This window comes from Capra hircus, chromosome 3 (assembly GCF_001704415.2).
Source record: "Capra hircus breed San Clemente chromosome 3, ASM170441v1, whole genome shotgun sequence".
Taxonomy (NCBI): Eukaryota; Metazoa; Chordata; class Mammalia; order Artiodactyla; family Bovidae; genus Capra; species Capra hircus.
This window is the reverse complement of record NC_030810.1, coordinates 110,953,626-110,968,236: the sequence shown is the minus strand read 5'-3', so window position 1 is coordinate 110,968,236 and position 14,611 is coordinate 110,953,626. Positions and strand designations below refer to the sequence as shown.

Genomic DNA, 14,611 nt, shown 5'->3' with positions numbered 1-14,611 from the left:
AGGCCATGGTAGGGCTGTTCGGTACACTGTTCTGCTCAGCCTCCATAGCAGACACCTGTCCCCAGTGAGCTTCCTCATCTCACCCCACAGGGCAGACCCCAGGGTGTTTTTCCCAGTGATTTCCCCAGGCCAGTTTTAGACTGCAATCAAGTCTCCTAGGAGATGTTTCAGAGTTTGGGGGAATTTCATACTTTCATTTTGTTTTTGTGGGGTTTTTGTTTTGTTTTGTTTGTTTGTTTGTTTTTTCACTTATCCAGATAAATGAACTCATCATGGGCTCCAAGTAGCCAGGTGGTCTGGAGAGCTTCTCAGTGACCCTTCCCTGTGGGGCTGGCTTATATTATAGGGACCTCTGGTATAAGACCAGAGAATGGTCATTGGCTGGGAAGCTGGAATGCTCAGGGGCAGTCCAGAACCAGGAACCTTCAGGCAGGTCACTTTGCCATCTCTCACCTTAAAGTGTCAGAAGAGAGAGTAGCAAGTCTCAGGGGGATTTATACTGTCCTGTTTAAGAGCAGGAGATGACCTCATTGTGCAGCCCACCTGAGATTGTTTGCAGAGGGGTTTTTTTTCACAGACACATGGTCTTCCTTGCTCTCAGAGAGGGGCTCCACATAGGCAAAGGGAAGGAAGTGGTGCTTTGTGACAAGTGATGAATGTGTGGGGCAGAAATTGTACTCATCTGGATGTTCCTGTTGCCTATGCCCGTCTCTGTGCCGAGTGGAATGTTCTATGGATAATGGGCTATTGATCAACACAAGCTTGAAGATTGGTTAGGATTCTTGTCCAGTGCAATGTGAAGGCTTTTGAATATGACTCTGTAAATACAAAGCGTTATCACCAGTGTATCTTTTGTTGTTGATCTGTCAGAGTCTGTTCTTTATAGCTGACGAAGCAGCTTGGTGTACCAAGTTAATAACTGCAAACCTCAGGTTAGTCACCTTGCCCCTTAGGTTTTAAAATAGTTTCCTGTGACAGCTGTAACAAAGCAGCTATAACAAATTACCACAAACTTGATGGCTTAACTATAGGATTTTGTGGATATTCTTTATCAAATTGGGAAATGCCCCTTCCCCTATTTCTAGGTGGTCGAGAGTTTTTATCATGAAAACCTATTCAATTTTGTCGAATGTTTCTCTTCATCTATTAATGTGATCATGTGAGTCTTCTTCTTTAGCCTGTCGATATGATGGATTAACTGATTTTCACATGTTAAACTAATACTTGCGATAAATGCTATTTTGTTGGAAGTATATAGTTTTTTTTTTTCCTCCTTGTAGTTCTAACAGTTTTCACCTTATTATTTGAGCTCTGTTGTTAGGTGCATACATGTTAAGGATTGTTTTGTCTTTGTGGAGACTTCCTTATCATTATGTAATACTCCTCTTTATTTCTTATGGCTTTCCTTACTTTGATGGCTTGCCTGTCAGAAATTAATATAGCCACATCTGCTTTCTTTTGATTAGTATTAACTTGTTTTCTTTTTCCATTCACTTTTAATTTTATATGTGTTTATATTTAAAGTGGGTTTCTTGAAGACATATAGTTAAGTCTTGTTTTTGGATGCACTCTGACAATGTCTGCTTCTTAATTGGTTCATTTAGACTGTTAACATTCAAAGTGTTTACTGATATTGTTGAGGTAATATCTACCATGTTTGTTACTATTTTCTATTTGTTAACGTCATTCTTTGTTGAGCTTTTTGTCTTCCACTCTTTTTCTGCCTTTTATGGTTTTGATTGAGCTTTTGTAAGATTTCATTTTTTCTTTCTTAGTATGTCAGTTACACTTCTTTTTTTAACTTCTTTTATTGATTGCCCTAGATTTTGCAATATGCATTTACAACTAATCCAAGCACGGTTTTAAATAACACTATACTGCTTTATGGGTAGTATGAGTACTTAATAGTAGCAAAATAATCCCAATTCCTCCCTCCTGTGATTTGTGTATCATTTCTGTCATTCATTTCGCTTATGTATAAGCATATATACACAAGGCATATGCATAAGCATACATAATTTGGTATGTTGTTTATATATTGTTGCTATTATTATTTTGAACAATGTGTTATCTGTTAGATCAATTAAGAATAAAAGAAATAAAAGCTTCTATTTTTACCTTCACTTATTCCTTCTCTGATGCTCTTCCTCAGTAGATTTGAGTTTCTGACCTTTATTATTTTCCTTCTCTCTAAAGAAATTCTTGTAACATTCCTTACAAGTCAGAACTATGGCAACAAATTCCCTCCATCTTTCTTTGTCTGAAAATATCTTTATTTCTCCTTCACTTTTGAAGAATAATTTCACAAGATACAGAAAATTATAAGTTGGTGGTTATAATTATATAATTATAATTATATTTTTATAATTATATATGTATTAATATAATTATGTTTTTTTTCAACACTTTTAAGTATTTTATTCCATTCTCAATTGTTGCTTGCAGTTAATCCTTTTCAAGTTAAAGAAATGTGAAGACATATAGAAGACATATATTGTGATACTAGTGACTTTATGTTAAAAGTTTTTAAATACTAGAAAATATTTCCTCGATTTTTTATGCATTTCACAATTAAAACTACAGTCTTGACACACTTTTAAGTTTAATCTTTTTCTCACTTTCTTACATCTAGACAAGTAACAAAACAATAAATCAAGGGACTTCCCTCACGGTCCAGTGGTTAAGAATGCCCCTTGCAATTCAGGAGATGTGGGCTGGATCTCTGGACAGAATGCTAAGACCCCGCATGCCACAGAACAACTAACCCCGAGCAACGCAACTACTGCGAGTCCATACACCACAAGAAAGATCGCACATTATACAACTAAGACCTGATGCAGACAAATGAGTAAATATTTTTAAAACCCAATGAATCAAAACTCTGATATATATCATTTTCCTCTTTTCATGGTATATAAACTCTCACCCTGGCTGATTTCAAGCTACCAGCATGATGTCATTGAATGTAAAGCTGGGGAAAGCCATGTAGCAGCACCCATGATCAGATATTTTGTTCCCATGACAGAGATACAATAGATGTAATGTTCTCAAGAGCATAAAGAATAGTGAAATGTAAAGTAATTAAGAAGTAATGAGTTTTGAGTTTTCAATTCCCTCAGTTTTGGATGTATTTTATTTTATTGCAAATTTATATAATTCCATTTTTTAGTAATATAATGTTTATCAATAACCAGCTCACAAGCTTTCTGAAACTAACAACTGGCTCTCATGAGTTGATACGTGCTGACTCCAGCACAGCACTGGCTAGTGTTGTGGGCAGGATAGTTGGGTGCCAGGTGTTTATGTACGCGGAAAGGGGAATGATGAGAATAAAGAGCACTGTCACTATGTCATCAGCTCTTATTACCCTTATCCTCTTGGGGAGGCCCATTGGAAAGTGACTTTGACCTGTTATATGGACTTTAAAAATACCTGTTACAGGGGCTTCCCTGGTGGTCCAGTGGTGAAGAATCCACCTTGTAGTGGATTCTTAGGCAGGGGACATGAGTATGGGAAGATCTCACATGCCATGGGGCAACTAAGCCCGTGCACCACAATGACTGAGGCCAAACACCTAGAGCACTAGAGCCACAACTCCTGAAGCCTATGCTGTGCGACAAGAGAAGCCTGAGCACCATGGTTCAGAAGCCCCCGCTCGCCGCAGCTGGAGAAGCCCGAGCCCAGCAATGAAGACCCAGCACAGGACCCCCTCCCCCAAAAGAAAATACCGGTCACAGTTGCATCTCAAAGTTTCCTTGTGAGCCAGTAATAGTGTGTTTCATATTTATTGCTTAAATTATTGAGAAGCACAACATCTTCCGTCAGTTTTAGTCCCTTCTCCTCAATAAAACGTTTAGTTGCAAGTTCTAAAATAAGGCAGCCCCTCCAAACACAGCATAGGGCTCACTAAATTCTACCACAATGTACCCAGCAGGGAAACTGGGTTTCTGCCAGCTGACCCACCCTTGCCCACCTCCATCTCTCTGTGATTTTGGCACCAGGACCTAACTGCATGGAGAGATGTTCTCTGAAATTATGGAACAAATTAGAAGTAAAATGTCCATCAGCTATTAAAAGTCAATCATTCTTGCGCAGGGGTAATGCTAATCTTCTCTGTATTGTTCCAATTTTATTTACAGGGGAACAATGGAGAAACAGACATAGAGAATAGACTTATGGACGTGAGGAGAGGGGAGGAGAGGGTGAGATGTATGGAAAGAGTAACATGGAAACTTATATTACCATATGTAAAATAGGTAGCCAATGGGAATTTGCTGTATGGCTCAGGAAACTCAAACAGGGGCTCTGTATCAACCTAGAGGGGTGGGATGGGGAGGAAGACAGGAAGGAGTTTCAAAAGGGAGCAGATATTTGTATACCTATGGCTGATTCATTTTGAGGTTTGATAGAAAACAGCAAAATTCTGTAAAGCAATTATCTTTCAATAAAAAATAAATTAATTTTTTAAAAAAGTAAATCATCCACGTACAACCTGAGCTAACTCATCCAAATTTGGGGTAGCCTGACACAACTACATCTTTTCTTTTCACTATAATAAGAGTTACCAGACAGAACCACCCAGAGAGGCTTGACGTCCCTTTCCCGGAGACAGCTAAGAAAGGGAGAGGGGGGAGGACATTTCTGCCAAGGCTGGGGGTTTGACCGAGGTGATTACACAGATCCCTTCCCGGCTCTTGCACTATAACCACCTGACTCTGACTTCTTGGGAAGAGCAGAGTGACTTAAGGCTTGAAAGAGATGACCAATCCTCGAGGCACAGGCAGAAAAAGCCCCAGTGAGACAGGAAGCCTGCTGGTTTCTGATGCATAGACTAGACAGTAGAGGCAGCACTTGGCTGGTGCAGAGCTCTCTCTGCTCTGGCTGGTGTCTGAGAGCAGCTGTTGGGCTCTCGCCAGACTCCCTTCCCTATCCTCACTGGCTGATGGATCCCAAAGGGCTCCTCTCCTCGAATGTCCTGCTGTTTTTCTCTCTGATCATTGAGCTGAGCTGCAGAACAGGTAAGTGCTCATCTGTTTGAGGGCTTGGGTCCTAGGATTACCTACAAGGAATCAGCTATAGCCACCTAGACAGAGAGAGAACTCAGCAGCCAGGGGTTGTTATTTGGCTGCGGGTAGAGGGCAGGGGGTAGGGGGAGGGCTGTGATCTGCTGCCTCTTCCTCAGAGACTGAGTTCCTCCTGCCTCTGTCGGAGAGGAAGGAAGATTGTGAGTTACTGGGCTCCTGGGTCCAAGGCTTAGCCCCGCCTGTCCTAGCTTCCAAGGAAACCAGGAGTTCCATTCAAAGACACTGGTCACATTCTAGACCGGCCTCTCTGGGTGAGAGGCTGCAATCAAAGTCCTGGCTGAGTGGTTGGTTTTGTGTGAGTATCCTTCTGGCAAAGGCACAGGCTAAGGGAATGAGCTGGGGAGAGGGAGCTCTGAGAGAAAATTACTCCTACAACCCTGTCCTGGATGGGGATCTTCACACACACACAAGCAGACAAACCAAAAACATGGTCCACCTACAAGAAAGGGCTGTAGTGGGAAGAGAGGGTAAAAGTGAAAACCCCAGGCAATGGTTGGGAACAGACAGTGGCCACAGCGTGGTAGTGCTGGTGGTTACTTTCCTGGAAGTAGCACTCCAAGGCAGCAAGAGGGGAAGAGGCCAGGATTTTTGGAGCCCAAGGCTGGTTACATTTAGTGAGAAATGTAAATGAGGAATGCTCAGAGTAGCTTTAGTGTTCAGTGTTTGGAACTGAACTCGGCTCCTATTTTCTGGTTTGCTGGCATTCTCTTGTTTAGTAGTTTTGTGAACTACTGTTTAGAGCTTTGAGAAAAGGTGTTTGAAAAAGAAAAAGCCAAGCAAGGAGCAAACTTTGGGTTCACTAAGGAGTGGATGAGCATCTCCATTCTGCTTAAATGCCTTCAGACTTTGTGGGAGGCAGCCTAAAGTGGAAGCAGCATTAGGGAAAGAGGGAAAATCCTGAGGCTCTGGATGTTTTGTTCTTGGGGTTTTCAAGACCGCAAATCCATTGTGGACTTTTCCAGAAGCCCAGAGATGTGCTGAGGTTATCTGAGGGGCTGCACCTGAGATTGATCTTTTGACAGATTCCCAGATGAATAGCTTTTCCTTGGCCCTGTGTTTCCTCAGAATCAGGCAGTCTGATGGCTCTTGCTGCCCAAGGTCTCAGAGAGCAGTAATTGAACTCAGGGTTCAGAAAGCTATATGGAACTACTTTAAGCCATAATGAGGAGATGGCTTAGATGGTAAAGAACCTGCCTGCAATGCAGGAGACCCAGCTTCGATCCCTGGGTCAGGAAGATTTCCTGGAGAAGAAAATGGCAACACAGTCTAGTATTCTCGCCTGGAGAATTCCATGGACAGTGGAGCCTGGCGGGCTACAGTCCACGGGTTCGCAAACAGTTAGACATGACTGAGCGACTAACACTTCACTTCAGGAAGAGTCAAACCTTCCTGGGGGCACCCCATTCATGACTCCACCATTTTTGGAATACTTTCTGGTGACTATCAGGAGTGACGAGTTTGAACAGTGAGCTGAACTTTTCTATCCCTGTGCTGACTTGCCCTCTGGCACACGAGAGCCCTGGCCCTGGCATCTCAGGATCTGTTGATAGCAGCTGCAGGCAAAGCTTCGGAGGTCATTGGTTAGTAAGAAACAGCCCAGCCCTTTAAAGGCGTGTCTATCCAATCAGCAGTGTTCATCTTTCTTACGATTATCTTCTCTGAAATATGTACAAAAATTTTATACTGTTTTTATTTTTAAACATGCACTGTCTTGTGAAACCCCAATGAAACCCAGATGGAAAATGCTTTGCAAATGGGACAGGTCAACCATGACAGATTTACCCAACCAAGAAGCCCACTTCTTGTAAAATTAGTACCCACTCCCCTTCCCATCTCTACTCAGCTCACCTTCCAATTCCCAGTCAAAACTGTAAAAGTCAAAAAGTTCACATGTCCCTTCCCCCAGTGAACTGAAATCTCCATTTCCCTCAGTGATACATTTTTTAATAGGCTTCTCTTTTTCAGAGCAGTTTTGGGTTCACAGCAAAATAATTGAAAAGTACAGAGATTTCCCATGGCCCTCACATACACATAGCCTCTCCCATTATCAATATCTCCCACCAGAGTGGTGCAGCTGTTACAGCTGATGAATCTACCCCAGTAGGATTTTTTATTCCTCCATTCAGGTCCTCCTCACTTCCTTCACACACACAAGAGGAGAAATGAGGGGCAAGTTGGGGGGTGGTTCTAGACTTTGCCCGATCTTGCGTATTCACTGTCCCATTCTACCCCAATATTTAGATCTAGGCACTTTCATTTCTCAAAAGGTTTAATACTGTGACATAATGCCACTGACTTCACTATCTCCGGTGTTAGACTGGAAATCAGAACTTCAGGGCTATTTGGTTTTATCCATAGACTGACTTTGGACAATCTCATTCAGCAACTATCTATTAGGACACATGATATGCCTGGCGCTAGGTGACATGTGGGGTAAAATGAACAACCACAGCCTCTGCCCAGAACTTGGCACAGAATCTGGCACACGAGAGCCCTTCTACAAATGTTTGTTGAATGATTAATAATACTATGTACAGAGTTTTCTTGCTATATACCAAACACTATTGTAAGTGCTTTATGTGTATTATTCATTTAATAATACCAAATATGAGTTGGTATTGCTACATTATGATTTTATAAAAACAGGCACAGAGTAGTTAGTAATTTCTCCTTAATCACACAGCTGGACTCCAGAGGCTCAAGGAATGAAACTGGATAAGCTTATGTTCAGGGAGGAGAATCCTAAAATTTGTATTCAGGTCCCATGGTAAAAATTAGACTGTGCTGTCTATAATTGAACCATATGAGTTGATTCTAATTGAATTGAAATTAAATGTAGGAATTCACAAAAGGTGAGAGAAGTTGGATAAATCAGAGAAGGAAGCAGAAGGCATATGGAAGCATTTGATTCAGGATTTGGAAAGTAGATAGAAACATCTTTCATCATGTAGTTTTTTTATTTTTTTTGTTAACTAGTTGTTTATGGAGGAGTATCCTACGTAGGTTTATAAAACTTCAACAGTATAAAAAGGTATTGAAGAGAGATTTGTCTCCCTGTTATAGTGGTAAACAAAACAGACACAGACCCTACTCTTAGAAGCTTGTAATTGCATAAGGATAAAAAGCATTGAACGAGAGTTAAAAGTGTGATGGGTGATACGAAAGGAGGGACCCAGAGTGCACTGGAAGCACATGGCAGAGAAGCCGTATCTCAGCCAAGGGCTAAACGCAGAGGCCTGAAGGACAGAAGGAGATAGCCAGGCAAATAAAAGGCAGTGGCCGACTTTCAGGCTGGGGAACGGTAAGCACAAATATTCTAAGACCCAGCAGCATCAAGGAATGGGACTAGAAGGACACCTGGTAGGACTTCAATTTACAAAGGAGACTTAGACACATTATCTTTTCTTTGTGAGCCCAGATTTCCCATAAGAACTATGAGGGCTCTGAGTCCTCCCTGAAAGAAATGCTATAGCAAGATGCCCAGTCAAGGCTGCCCCCCACCAAAAATGGTTATCATTAGGTAGAGTCCCATCTTATGAAAGGGTTGGCTAAATGCTACTAATTTCAGGAAAATATCCATGGGCTCACGTGAATCACTCTACTTTCTAAGTAGAATTGCCCTGGAAGGAAAGTGAGTTGGTGTTAACAGCTACAAATGTTTCCTCCAGACTCTTAATAAACAGGGTCTGACTGAATCACAAACCCACTGGAAAACAGTCATCAGGCAGTAGGATGTTTCAGGAGCTGGTACTCTACTTGAAGGGTTTTATGAACCACTTTAAAGTCCCCACTTGTTTTTCCACTCTTGCTCATGTGTCAGTGAGGTCACACACCCCCTACAGACCCGGCCACTCACACACTCAGTTGTTACATCATCATTCTTATGTGGGTTGTGGTGTGTGAGGGTCTGTTCTTAATGAAGTTTTGATTCCATTCCCCATGACCAAGTCTGCTTAAACCACTCATCCTGTCATTCTCATCTGCCCTTTCCTTCCCTCTTAACCTCTTCTTTTCTATAAAAAAAATTTTTTTTTAATTTGTTTTCCTTTTTTTGGCTACTTCTTGCCCCATCCTCTGTCTCCTCTTCTCCTGGCTCCCTTCCATTTCTAAATTCCAAAAACAACCATGATGTAAAGAGTCTGTTGGATTGGGTGGGTGGAAAGGACACACACGACACAAGGGAGGGTGGAGGCTTATGGTCTATAAATGGGTATCATTTGCATTTTTTTCTCCATATCAAAATTGATCTAAAAAAATAAAGTGTGATGGGAATTCTCAACCTTGATTTGAAGCCCAGACACCTTTGAGAAGTGACATTCATGGCTATGCTCCCAGAAAAAGTGTACATATGCTTACTTATATGACTTCTATATTCAATTTAGGGGGCCTGTATACCATGTGACATTTCTACTTGCATGGATGGTTCTAGTTTTCTGCCATCCCTTTATTGGTAGAAGTCTAGGTTCAGGATTCTTTTTTTTTTTTTTTTGCTTTTTATTAAACAATTTTTAATATAAATTTATTTATTTTGATTGGAGGCTAATTACTTTACAATATTGTATTGGTTTGCCATACATCGACATGAATCCACCACGGGTATACATACACGTGTTCCCCATCCTGAACCCCCCTCCCTCCTCTCTCCCCGTACCATCCCTCTGGGTCATCCCAGTGCACCAGCCTCAAGCATCCTATATCATGCATCGAACCTGGGCTGGCGATTCGTTTCATATATGATATTATACATGTTTCAATGCCATTCTCCCAAATCATCCTACCCTTTCCCTCTCCCACAGAGTCCAAAAGACTTCTATACATCTGTGTCTCTTTTTGCTGTCTCTCATACAGGATTCTTGGGTATTATATGCACCACATTATCTGGACAGCCAGGCATCCATAAGTGCAACTAGAAGGAATTTCAACATGTTCTCTAACATATCTTTGTAAAAATAAAATACCAGCACCAAGAATAGCATTCCTGTCTAATAAATTAAGCAACTGTTTAATTAGGCACTCTGTTTCAAGAGTTGATTTAATAGCAATATGCAAAAGAACAAATGCTGATTGTCTTTCCACCATTCCTTAATAGTTATGTGCCAGGAATTCCCTAGCAATCCAGTGGTTACGACTCAGTGCTTTCACTGCTGGGGGCCGGGGCTTAATCCCTGGTTGGGGAAATAAGATCCCACAAGTCACATAGCATAGGAAAAAAAACGTACAAGAGCCAACCATTCAAATCTGAATTTTCTTTTTCCCAACCTTTAAATCTCTAGTCTGATATCAGCAGGGCCCTTTGTAGGATATCAAAGCATTTTGCTATCAAGAATATCTAAATCTGTTTGCCCAAATTTCCAACAACCCATCTTAACCACAAGTTAATTGTGCCTTCTCTAGGTGCCTGCATTATTTAAGCAGACAGTTTTATTGTACTCTTTTGACTTTCTTATCAACTAGAACAATCTGTGCTCTCTCTGAGTCATGGGCTCCTTCTTTTATGAACATTAGCTTATGATTAAGTTCAGTTATGAAGTTAAGCCACATATGGGTCAAAGCTAAATAAGAGAGATTTTAGTCAGGTAACATGGCTTTCAGCATTCATAAATTGAACAGATATTTATTTAAGACCTATTACATGCCAACCACTGCTGTAGGTCCTAAGGAAAAAGCAATGAACAACATGAACTTCTTCCTCTTGAGAAGCTGGCATTCTAGTGGGGGGGAGACAAAAATTAAAATGACCAAATATACAGTATAACATCAGACAGTGATAAGTGCAGCAAGAAAGGATAGGATATACATAGGATCATCAGAGCAGGTCTTTCAGAAAAGATGACTTTTTTGAGCAGAAATCTAAAAGAAAATGAGAGTATGAGCTCTTTAGATACATAAGGGAAGAGATTTCCAGAAAGAGAAAGAACAATAAATACAAAAGCTATGAGATGAGAATGCTCTGGATGAGTTAGGGACCAGCTGGAGCTGGTGTGGCCATAGTGTAGTGAGCAAAGAGTAGACAGAAGAGGGAGTCAGAGAGGTCCAAGGGACCGGATTATTCAGATTCTCTGAAGCCATAACAAGGACTATGGATTTTGTTTCTCTTTGAAGAGAGACAAAATCTGGCATAGCTTTAACAGGTTTCTCTGTCCACTGTACAGATGCAGGAAGATTTGTTGGAAGACAAAAGAAGAGCCAGGCCTGTGAAGACAGTGGTAGAAATGAAGAGGGTTAGAAGTTCTCAGATGCTGGATATATTGTGAAGGCAGAGCCAATAGGATTTGCTCATAGATTGAATATGGAATATGAAAGGAATAAAGGAGTCAAGGGTGATTCCAGTGTTTTGGCCTGGGAATTGTAATGTTGTTTGCAGAAGAGGCTACAGAATCAAGAGTTCATTTGCTAAGTCTAAGATGCCCTTTAGACCTCCAAACACTAATACCAATTGGTGTAGGCAGTTTGGAGTACAGTGAAAGATTTGGATGGGAGATACATCTCTGGAAGCATTTCAGAAACCTGTCAAACTATGCAACTATTAATAGATAAGTGTGGATGGGAAAGAGAAGAAGTCTGAGTACTGATCCCTGGAATGCTCCAATTTTAGAGGTCTTTAAGAGCAGAAGGTTTTAGTCAAGGAGACTGAGAAAGGGCAGCCAATGGAATAGGAAGAAAACCAAGAGAGTGTATTGTTCTCTGGGCCAAATGAAGTCAGTGTTTCAATGAGGGTATGTGAACTTTCTCAGCACTCTTGAGAAAGCAAGATGAAGATGGAGAATTGACTTAGTATCATGGGGTATACAGCGACTTTGACAACCAGTGAGGGGTAAAGAAGAAGGCTTATCTGGAGTGAGTACAAGGAAAAAATAAGTCAAAAGATGGGAACAGAAGGGATAAATACACATTAAAGAACTTTAGGATAAAGGAAAACAGAGAAATGGGAAATTGGCTGGGGATGGACCTGGGATCAGGGTTTTTAAGATAAGGGAAATTACATGTTGGTATGTCGGGTGTTAATAGAAATAACCCACAGTGTACCATAACAATAACAAAATTGATGGTGCAAGGGGTGGCAGAAGTTGCAGGAGCAAAGCCTTGAAGTGGGTGAGTGCTCCACGAAGGAAGAGGCTATCCTTACCCAAGAGCAGAGACCATCCATCCAAGTATGTGGGTTGACTTGGTAGTGGGAACAAATGGAAGCTCTCTTTTGTTCTTTTCCTTTTTCAGTGAAATGATAGGCAGTTTCATCAACTGAGGTTGTGGGTTTGAGGAGAGAGGAGGTGTTAAAAAGTCAGCAGTAGGATCACTTACAGTGGGTATGAAGGGTTTGGGTGTTTTTTGGTTTTTTTGTTTTTTGTTTTTTTTTTGGCTTGGCACTTTTGAAAAAGAGAAATAAAATAATTTCTCTCCCTCAGCATTATTAAATATCTCAATGGCTTTTTGGAGAGATAACATTCCACAGGCTCGCCTCCTCCTTGACTCCACATCCCTTAGACTTTTCTCTTTCCTTCTCATTTGAAATGATGCTTCTGTAACCTTGGTCTCTTGGGCTCACAAGCTCAGAATTAGTTTCAGTTACTCTCCTTCCTTCATACTATTTATGAGTAAGTCCCATATGTATCAACAGGTTAAGTCCGCTATGTGTGAATGAGTTACATTCCGAGAGGGAGCTCATAAGTCCAGTTTGCTCATAAATCCTATTTGTTGTACCTAATTAGCCTAGGTACTCAACTAATACAATTGGCTATATAGTACTGGACTGTACTAGGTTGATGATATTTTTCACACAAATAATACTTTAAAAACAAACACATAAAAAGCATTTTGAGAAGATCATGTATACACTGCTATATTTAAAATGGATAACCAACAAAGTACCTATTGTATAGCACATGGAACTCTGCTTGATGTTATGTGCCAGCCTGGATGGTAGGGGCGTTTGAGGGAGAATGAATACGTGTATATGGGTGGCTGAGTCCCTTCACTGTTCACCTGACACTATGACAACATTGTTAACTGGCTATACTCCAATACAAAAGTTTTGGGTGTTAAAAATAAAATTAAATTAAATTAAAAGAGAACATTTTTAATCTTAAAGGATAGTACCTTGAAAAGTACAATAGCACAATACTGTAAACAGTTGGCATATAAGGGCATGTTCACATCTATGAAAGTTTGCAACTTGAATGCTCATATGTAGGGGAGTTACTGCATCCAGTGGTGGTGAAGAGTCTGGCTGAGGAATTAATCTGGTAACTAGTTATATGACTTTAGGCATGTCATTTAACTTCTCTATGCCTTAGGTGCCTTAACTGTAAATCTGAGTTGATAGAATTCCCTCCTAGATCATAAAGACCAAGAATTCTAGTTAGTCTATACAGCTCTATCACAAGACTTCCATTGGGATTTTTTAAATATTGAGAATGCAGTGAGATCCTTATGACAGTCCTTATAAACTACTAAGGATCTGGCAACCCCAGGGATTGGCCAAGAGGAAGAGAGAGATGCTCCAGTCTGTTTTTCCTGATGCACGGACTTAAGTCTCAAAGGCTTCTATGATAAGATACTTCCCTCTCCTTCTTTCCACAGGTGAGGGCTTGACCAGTTCCACAAAGACGATTCGTGGGCAGCTGGGAAGCAGCGTGCTGTTGCCCCTGGCATCTGAGGAGATAAGTAGGAGCATGAATAAGAGCATCCACATCCTTGTCACAATGGCAGAATCACCCAGAGACACTGTCAAGAAGAAAATAGTGTCCCTAGATCTGCGGAAAGGTGACTCTCCACGTCTGGAGGATGGCTATGAGTTTCATCTGGAAAACCTGAGCCTGAGGATCCTGAAGAGCAGGAAGGAGGATGAAGGCTGGTACTTTATAAGCCTGGAGGAAAATGTTTCAGTCCAGCACTTTAGCCTGCAGCTGAAGCTCTATGGTAATGACCGTGGCTTCCTTGGCCCACAAGGAATGCCGTAGTGCCTTGCCTAAGAATTCAAGCTTCTCTCAGAAGCAAAGGGCGTTCAGAATCGGAAGCAACTTGAAAGACATCTTCAGTCTAGGGTTAAACAGGGTTTCAGGGAAAAGTTTTAGAGGTTCACAAATCTTTTTTTTTTTTTTTTGGTCCAAATTGCACATTGGTAATAGCTGATTAGCACTAGTTACCTTTACCCCCATTTTCTAAAGGGAAGGAGCCCAGCTGTCTGTATGCTAGAGGGCCTGGAGCCCCAAGAGTCTCAAATTACAAATAAGATTTTGTTTGAAAAAAGTGGGTTTTTCTTCTGATTTTTAAAAGTTTGAATACCACTGATCAAGCAAAACCTCTCTTTCATAGGCGAAGACACTGAAATCAAGAGATAAGTGGTTTGCACATGCCTACTCAAATCTGCGTAGGTGGTTCACTACACTAGGGGTCCTGGGAGAAGGAGAGCTGAAACTCAGCCCACACACCACTCACCAAGCCCTGCATCCTGGCAGAGGATTGAATCTACCTGGTGGAAGAAGCATAGTTTTCTCAGTTAAACAAAGGCCCTGGTTATAAAAAAAAAA

General features: G+C 41.1%; 1 protein-coding gene across 1 annotated transcript in view; it reads left to right on the top strand.

The window, feature by feature from the left end:
* Positions 4,925 to 14,611, top strand: part of SLAMF1 (signaling lymphocytic activation molecule family member 1) — a 38,650-nt gene continuing 28,963 nt past the window's right edge. The window contains 2 exon segments of the mRNA NM_001285726.1: positions 4,925 to 5,018; positions 13,662 to 14,000. Of these exon segments, the coding sequence (NP_001272655.1) occupies positions 4,943 to 5,018; positions 13,662 to 14,000 (415 nt within the window). The 5' untranslated portion in view covers positions 4,925 to 4,942.